Here is an 8,561-nt window from a genome sequence, read left to right as displayed (position 1 = left end):
GTCATTTATACCGTAAAATAATTGCATACTTCAAATTGAATGGTAAAGATCTCATGATTAGTCTGTTAGACTGAAATCGTATAGAAGGACAAGGGTAAGTTTGAGTAATGAGATGAGTTGAAATTTCTCATCATTTTTTTCTTAAATATAAAATATTTTTTAATTTCAAATTTTTTATCTAATTATTATCTCATCATTACAACTTTTACAAACTTTAAAATAAAATATAAAAATAAATACAACTTTTCAAACTTAAAAATAAAAATTATATTCAAACAGTTTTTTGACTTCATAATATTTTTATTTAATTTTTCTTTCTTAGTTTCTAAAACTCAATAAAACAAATACTATTTACAGATCTTTTCAATATTATTCACATAATTTTGAGATACTACAAATGTTCAAGCTCTTAGTTAGAAAGATTTGCATACACAAAAACTTAACATAGAATGATGTGCAAATAGCCTAAATTTCAGGGACTAGCTTTGCAATTAAGCCTTTAAAAAAAAAAAAAAAAGAACTTTCCAAGATTTTAAACGGGTTTTGTACTTTACAACGGACAAGTACTTAAGATTTTTCTATTGGGTATAACGGACATGTAAATAAGAAGAAAGACAGTAATCCCAGATTCCCAAGTCACTGTCGTTGTCTCTGTTTCTGTCTCTCACTCAAGAAGAGGCCATGTGTAGGTGCCCAACATCCAGCTAAGTCCAGCAACAGTTATCTCCCTCTCAACATCCAAGTTATCCAACCCGTCCCCAACTATAATATCCCGATTCCCAACCAACACTTTCTCTCCTTCCCCATCCATCCAGGCTTTCTTATCACTTAAGTTTAGCACAGACATGGCCGACCAGGAACTCATAAAGGTGGAGCCCAAGGTACGCGAGAACCCTCCCCCGGCTCCTTCTCCGGCACCAGAACACGTCGAAGAACCTCCCAAGGATGTTACTGAGGAGAAATCCGTAATTCCACCTCCTGAAGCTCCTCCTGAAGAGAAGCCCCATGACTCCAAATCTCTTGCCGTGGTTGAAAGTAATATCATCTCTCTCCCCCTCTCCTTTTCTCTCTGTTCTTTTTTCGTTTTCCAATAAATGATAAATCTTTTTTTAATTAGCTTAAACTTCGACTTCCGTTTTTTGTTTGTTTTAAATGTTTACGCTCACGCCTCTTTGAATTTTGATCTTATCTTGAGAGGGATCTCTCTGCTACTTCTTCTCTACTGCTTTAGCTTCAACTTAACGTGTTTGGTTGACGAGAAAAGTAAAAGACATAGAAGGGGAAAGCACAGAAAAGCAAAATTAACCGGCTCATCTTTTTATATCGTTTCTTTTCATTCAAAATAAAGTTGATACATCCCTTGGTTGAGTCGAGGGGATGTTTTTTGTTCTTTTTGCATCCTAAACTGATACTTCAATCTTTCGGTGTTCTACTTTGATTTTCTTTTTGTTTAAAAGAATTCTCGGTTCAATTGCTATGATTTGTAAAAACTGTAGAAGAGTTTTACTTCTTATTAGGGATTTTCGCAATAAATTTCCTTTAAAATTTTCTTTAGCTTTAAAAGAATAGCTTTTCTAATTATTCAGGATATCTTTCTTAATAAACAAGCGAATCTTTTTTTGAAGATTTAGGAAATTTCGAGGTGAGAAATTAAGCCATGTTTTATTTTTTGAATCCCAACTACTTAATCAGCTTCAAAAGCTTAAGCAATTCATATGGTGTCTTTGTACAAACCTTTTTTTATTTTTTATTTTTTTTGTTGGGGCAGGGGTGGGGTGAGGTGGATTTCAAACTCTAGATCTCTATTTTGGAGGCTGGGGGTTATGCCAACTAGGCGACAAGCCTTTGGCAAACAAACTTTATTTTTCAACTTCATAATCAATGTCCTATAAAATTCACAAAAGTTCTCCGCATCAAACACCTAGAATATTTAATTAAATTTGGTTTAAGTGTGGTTTATAGTCAAGTAACTCTACTCTAATACCATGTTAAATCACGATTTGTCTAAAAAATTTAAAACTCATGAGAGGAGATAAATATAACAATTTCAATTATGTTTTAACGAACACATGGTTTTATGTAAATTGAACCATGGTATTTTCTATTCACCTTGTCTTCTCACAGATAGATTACATCGCTCTTATCTTCAGTTTCTCTATTATCAGCATGGGAATCAAACTCTTACTTTAGCAATGTTTTTTTAAGTTGGCTATTTTTCTAAAACAAAGTAATCTTGGCAGAAGCTCCGGAGTATGCTGAAGAGAAAAGTACTGAGGGTTCTACCAACCGAGGTAATATCAGATCTTAACATTTCTTTCCTTGTCCTTTCACCTGCGTTCTACAGCCTATCATTGGAAGAAGTAAGTAAATTCAAAATTACTTCAGATGCTGTGCTTGCAAGAGTTGCAACAGAGAAAAGGCTATCACTGATCAAGGCATGGGAAGATAGTGAAAAATCAAAAGCAGAGAACAAGTAAGAGCTTTCTTGAGTACATGTTCTTTCAAGCATTTATGGAGAGTTCCTATCCGTATTTGTTGCCTAGTTGTTGCTGAGAGAACTAACCCAAGAAAATGAGAGGCATGCTTTGACCAAAACCTGTACTATTGGTCTTGAGAAATACTTTCCAAAATAGATTTGCAATAGAAATGGATTAAAGTGCAACTTGAAAGTTAATTTAATCAAACTGATAAAGTCTGTTTAAGCTGATTAAGACAAAAATTGATGTGTATCATTACACTGAAGCGTATCGTGCTTGTTTGTGAATTGACTGAATTGAGATGCTCACTGCTCGGAGTTTTTCTCTGAATGCATTCATCTTACCCTATTCTTGGTTTAGCTCAAAAAAAGTTTGCATAATGTGCCTTTGCTTGAAAATATCTTTTCAGAAAATTCATCACCCAACTAATATTTGTTACCTATAGACAGATATACAATTTACTAGCTCTGAAAGCTTCATTATCAATGTTTGCATGGCGTTAAAGTCTAACTTAACCAAAAGACCTGATGTGCTTTAGTAAGTGCACAATAGCTGTGGCTGCTTTAGAGGTGTATTGATTTTTTTTCGGTTTTATTTTTATTTTTGCTAATTCATTATCATGGCCTGTTATTTATATGCTAAAAAATAAGGCTATATTATAGTAAAATTTTCCTTTCTGATAGAATTCAATGTGAATTTGGCATACTGAAAACCGAGTTGAAATTATTGATAAGGGCTCATAAGAAGCTATCTGCCATTGGGGCGTGGGAAAACAGCAAGAAAGCATCTATAGAGGCTGAGTTGAGAAGGATTGAGGTAATGGGTCACCTATTCATTACATCAAAGATCCTTTTTTTTTAATGCCAATTGAACTGCATCAAACTATAGGACCAAAAAAATAAGAATTGGCTTCATGGTCAACTGCATTATAACGCTCAACTTCTATGTAAGCAGGAAAAACTGGAGACAAAGAAGGCCGAATATGTGGAGAAAATGAAAAACAAAGTAGCTCTGATACACAAGGAAGCAGAAGAAAAGAGGGCAGTAACCGAAGCTAAACGTGGGGAAGATCTTCTCAAGGCAGAGGAAACAGCTGCAAAATACCGCGCCACTGGAACGGGTCCAAAGAAGCTCCTTGGTTGGTTCTCAGGCTAAAAAAATATCTCAGGTCTAGTCGAAATATGTTTGAATTATTTGTAGTTGTTCTTCGTTTTGAGTTAATTTGTTAATTTATATGTGATGTTTCATGTTTGGTTATGTTGTTGGAAATTGGTCCATAGGTTTGTTTGTGTGTTGCAGTGATATATGTGTTGCCTTATTAATTTGTAAAAAACATGTATATTATAGCATGGAGGCATGAAGTTGTTTGAAACCATGGTGTAATATTACTTCGTCCATAACTTCTGGCCTTCAGTGGGAGAGAAAAAGATACACGAAATAGACTATATAATAAATGTTGTAAAGCTTGCTTTATATATTTATTTTTCATTCTACTTAATGTCCTCAAGTTCATATAAGAACTTGCAAGGATCCTGATATTTTATTAAGCAGAAGTTTTGAAAAAAGAAAAAGAAAAAATGGAATCGGCACCTTTTTCATCTGTACATACAGAGGATAGAAGATGCAAATTGGACCATTCTTAAAAAGTTTATCCTCGACATCATAGCTTGATCAAAAGGAATGTTTTTGTGACTCTTGGAATAATCCATCTTATGATTCTTTTCTGGGTGTGTCTTGTTCCCTGCTTGTTGACAGAGTATTTGTTGAAGTTGCGATTGGATCACACTCATTGTTGTACCATGTGTTGTGACAGATCATATAAAGCCCTTATTTCTGCTATCATGACAATATAATTCTACAAATGTTACCTGTGTCAAACAGGCTCTACCGACAAATTCATACTCATCATTCACTTATTATGAGCGAGACACGTTCTGATTTACTAAAAACAAAAGTCAGAAATATACTTTTAATAGAGAGAGCATGTTTTCATACATAGCACAGAACTAAATTTGCCAGAAATGAATGGCTAATCCAGTGAAAAAAAACGTCTCCGGTTGTCTCAGACTCCTACTGTAGTATTTCGTACGAGTAACACAACATATTTTACAACACATATGGTAAAATAATGTTACTCTTATAAGTTAGTTTACAAAAATAACAATTTTTAAAAAAATATTGTTGTATAAAATATTATGAAAAACGATGTGTTTATCATTTCCTATAGGCCCATAGGATCTTCAAGAAGTTGTAAGCAAAGGGAAGACAACCCCTACTCTTATCTCATCATTATAATTTTATCAAATTTTCATACAAAATATAAAAAATAATTCAAATTTTTTAAATTTCAAAACAATAATAATATTAAAAAAATAATATTCTAATAATATTTTATTCAACTTTTAATTTTTATCTCAATTCTTTAGTCAAAAGGCACCTTAGTGTTTCCTGTAGGCCCATATGATTTTCAAGTTTTAATTTGTTTTCTGCTTCTTTTCAGAATAAAGAGCATTTGGTATGAAAATCAAGGAAACCGATTAGACTAACAAAAAGATATACAAAAAGTGAAACTTAATAGGTGCCAAACTATCTATTAAAGCTAAATTAGCTAATAACTAAACTTTTCTTCGCATGTTAGCCTCATTAAACTGCTCTAACCGTGTAATGCAACACCGGAAAGAGGCATTTTGTACTGACATCTAGTTTGGAGCAAAATGTCTATCCTTGAAACATGTCATCACCGTCTGGGAAATCTAGCAGCAGGTCTAATGCTGAATCAGAAGAATCCATGAGATCGTAAGAGGTGAGAGAATCCGAGTTGGCCATTGCGTCGTCCACCATTGGTCGATAGTCATGCTCTTGTTCTGAAGTCATGTTAGTAGTGCTGCCAACGGTGCTGGTGTTTTTCACTTGTATTGTAACATCAGAATCCGAACAACATTTTGTCGATGAAGATGTTTGAGGGACAGGGCTTCGACAGGCTGCACCATCTTTTTCTTTGATAACCCGAAATGATTCTCCGACTTCAGTATTCCAAAGACGGAGGAAGTGATCACAGTCGGTCTGACCCATGGATGAGAGGTTGTGCAGCAACGATTCCATTGACAAGCGTGCCTCAGCCTCCACTCTGGCACTCTCCCACTGTACCATATGGCGAGTTGAAGGAGATTCGGATTTGGCATTGCTTGGCTCAAGTTTGGCGAACTTGGGCACCCATGGGCCACGGAGACGCTTCTTTAAATGAGTGTTCCAATAGTTCTTAATCTCGTTGTCTGTTCTTCCAGGAAGTTGCGATGCTATGGCAGCCCACCTGCAGTGAAAAATCCACAAGGTCCAGAATCCAGATCATGGTAATGGAATCTACGGATTTTATTTTATTTTTTATTTTTATTTCCCTCATAGAACAAAACGCATACTCAATACTGACCAGAATTTATCATTTTATGGGCCTGAAATTGGATTTATTCATAAAATTACAAAATTGATTTACACATCACATATTAAGCTCAAGCTGAGTCATTATTAAGTCCACCTATATACACGAGTTGAAAGCTAGCAATCTACGAGGTGATTTATGCATCAAGGTGACATGATGAAGATTCAATGGAAAGGAAGATCACTCATGTTTGAGACTGAAATAGTGCAAAAAGTTTCATAGCCTAGCAGATTGAGGAGCACTTGACAATGTTCTACGAATATGCACCAAAATCCCTAAGCGAGAGTAAGATAAACACACACACACACACACACACACAGGAGTGACCACTGTATATTAGTACCTGTTGCCGAGCATGCCATGAAGCTGAATTACAGTATCCTCTTCCTCAGAAGTAAACGGACCGCGTTTAATGCCAGGACGAAGATAGTTAATCCACCTAAGCCGACAACTCTTTCCACATCGAAGAAGACCTAGTCAGAGACATAGTTCATTGCTTAAAACTCTGGCAATTAAGATTTACAAAAATTGTCTGTAGGTTCCTTGCAAACATAGAGAAGCATAAAGTAAAGAAATGTCGTGATTTTCAAACGAAGAATCTCTCTGTCTCTCTCTCCAGTCTCGACGGATGGTAAAAGAGACAAAAAAAAAAGCAACTTTACCCATCAAAAAATGTCTTCCAACAAGTATTTTCCCATAAATTACAGCTTCAAAATAGATGATTTGACAAGTCGCATTAAAGCATCATATCAACCCACCAAATCTTATATGAAAATAATCTTTAATGAGCTCCTCGGAAGTACTTCCCTCATGAAAGAGCAAGTTTTCACTCACAAATGCAAGAAAAGCTCTTCCAGAACACTAACCAGAGGATACCCATCTTCCCCCTTTTCAGTAATCTATCAAAGTAACCTCAAACCCAAGACGTCAATGCTAAAACAGAAGATCAAAATCATTCTTATGAAAAGTAGAATATATACCAGCATGCTTGGGGAGGGTACGCCAGCTGCCATGGCCATGCTTGCTGATGTACTGTACCAAGATTTGGTCCTCTTCAGGACTCCAAGCCCCTTTCTTCACTCCTTCCTTGTCACAACACGGAGCCCTTCCCATATCCACTTCCTACCTCATTCACAGACGATGACCCCCACTTCTTTGACGACTTTTAATAGACTTGAAGCCCACAGATATTACGTTCCTCCCATGTTAATACAAAGAAAAAATTTATTCATTATTTTTTTTTTATCTTCTCGTCATTTTATAATATAATATTAAAAGATAAGTTTACTAATAAAATATAATAAATAATCTTTCATTATTTATTTTTATAAGAAGAGAATGAGAAACATTACTATAAAAGGTGGAATAATTCTATTAATTATCTTAATTTTTATCATTTTAAAATAAAATTTTCGTAAGAAGAGAATGAGAAACATTATTATAAAAGGTGGAATAATTCTATTAATCATTTTATAATATAATATTAAATAATTAAAATTTTTTTATTATATTTTATTGAATTTATTATTTAATATTATATTAAAAAATAATGAGAATATAACGAAAACAGAGATGAATAAATTAAGAGATTATACAGAATCAAAGTGATGGGATGGGATTTCCCAGCTGCGTCTGACGGCCATAAATGCTCATGTTTTATGTTGATCTTATGCGGATGCATGGTGGAAGATCGGGCGGCTTCTGGACCCAGTGTTGCATTTATTTTGTACTTTCCCACGGGCTGCTTCGTTGTGAAAGATATTACTTCAAAGAACATGATATTTATTAGCAGAACCCAAGATAAGTACGCACCAGAGATTGTTTGTAGAGGAAGAGATCTTTAAAATTTAATGAGAGGGAGACGACCGTGTTTGGATGTAGAGAAAATTAAAGAAATGCATGGAGAATGGGTGTCCATGTTCCAAATTGGGTCTCGTGCAACATAATTACTTCCAAATCTCGGTCGAAGATTGCGAAAATGTTTTGATATTTAATAAATTATGGGATTTGGAAAGTTAGGAATTCAAATAAGAGTATAAAAAATAATAGATAGATAGTAGTAAAATAATAACTCTATTATTATTCTTCAAAAAAGCCTAGTAGATGGAAATTTAGGTTTCATTTGGATCATCAATTTATCTCAACTCATCATTATAATTTTTTTAAATTTTAATATAAAATATAATAAATAATTCAATTTTTTTAAATTTTAAAATAATAATAATATTAAAAAATAATATTCTAACAATATTTTATCATCTCAACTCAACTCACTTTAATATCCAAACACAACTTTAAATAATTTTATTCGTTTTGACGCGTATATATCACTTGGTGTAAAGTTGGTAAGTTTTTGTATACAAAAAATTTTAAAATAATTTTTAAAAAAATTAAATTTTTTAAAAAATATAATATGTAGAGATTGGAGAGATTGTGCTGTATTACTCTTTTGTATAATGGTCTTTCCTTTTAAAGAGATTAAGGTCCCGTAGATTAGAAGGGATGAAAAATTGGTAAATAATAATAAAATAATTTTAATTATGGTTTTTATAGAATTTTAAGTAAAAAGAAAACAAAATACAAAAATTAAAAATGAGGATTATAACATAATTATAATTTTTTAATAAGAAAACTGAAACAGTCCCGTG

The 8,561-nt window shown here is 33.6% G+C and overlaps 2 protein-coding genes across 2 annotated transcripts; one reads left to right on the top strand and one right to left on the bottom strand.

Moving 5' to 3' along the window:
• Positions 1-637: 637 nt before the first annotated feature.
• Positions 638-3,849, top strand: LOC121253095 (remorin-like). The gene is made up of 5 exons (XM_041152990.1): positions 638-1,035; positions 2,241-2,291; positions 2,386-2,473; positions 3,212-3,293; positions 3,432-3,849. Exons 1-5 carry the CDS (start codon positions 846-848, stop codon positions 3,630-3,632), a joined length of 612 nt encoding a protein of 203 aa, XP_041008924.1. The 5' UTR covers positions 638-845; the 3' UTR covers positions 3,633-3,849.
• Positions 3,850-5,042: 1,193 nt separating this feature from the next.
• LOC121251553 (transcription factor MYB17-like) lies at positions 5,043-7,081 on the bottom strand. Its single transcript, XM_041150828.1, has 3 exons — positions 6,894-7,081; positions 6,257-6,386; positions 5,043-5,787 (listed from the first exon to the last, which is right to left on the bottom strand). Exons 1-3 carry the CDS (start codon positions 7,024-7,026, stop codon positions 5,196-5,198), a joined length of 855 nt encoding a protein of 284 aa, XP_041006762.1. The 5' UTR covers positions 7,027-7,081; the 3' UTR covers positions 5,043-5,195.
• Between the last annotated feature and the right edge of the window lie 1,480 nt (positions 7,082-8,561).

Source organism: Juglans microcarpa x Juglans regia, chromosome 2S (genome assembly GCF_004785595.1).
Source record: "Juglans microcarpa x Juglans regia isolate MS1-56 chromosome 2S, Jm3101_v1.0, whole genome shotgun sequence".
Classification (NCBI taxonomy): Eukaryota; Viridiplantae; Streptophyta; class Magnoliopsida; order Fagales; family Juglandaceae; genus Juglans; species Juglans microcarpa x Juglans regia.
Note: the sequence above shows the minus strand (reverse complement) of the source record. Positions and strands in the feature narration are given on the sequence as shown.

Bases quoted from the DNA above. Each gene is read 5' to 3' on its own strand.
- LOC121253095 (XM_041152990.1), top strand. From the start codon at position 846: ATGGCCGACCAGGAACTCATAAAGGTGGAGCCCAAGGTACGCGAGAAC. The intron at 2,474-3,211 runs GTAAGAGCTTTC...ATTATTGATAAG, and splicing joins AAATCAAAAGCAGAGAACAA to GGCTCATAAGAAGCTATCTG. The intron at 3,294-3,431 runs GTAATGGGTCAC...CTATGTAAGCAG, and splicing joins CTGAGTTGAGAAGGATTGAG to GAAAAACTGGAGACAAAGAA.
- LOC121251553 (XM_041150828.1), bottom strand. From the start codon at position 7,026: ATGGGAAGGGCTCCGTGTTGTGACAAGGAAGGAGTGAAGAAAGGGGCT. The intron at 6,387-6,893 runs GTATATATTCTA...GTCTCTGACTAG, and splicing joins TACCCTCCCCAAGCATGCTG to GTCTTCTTCGATGTGGAAAG. The intron at 5,788-6,256 runs GTACTAATATAC...TTTTCACTGCAG, and splicing joins CATGGCATGCTCGGCAACAG to GTGGGCTGCCATAGCATCGC.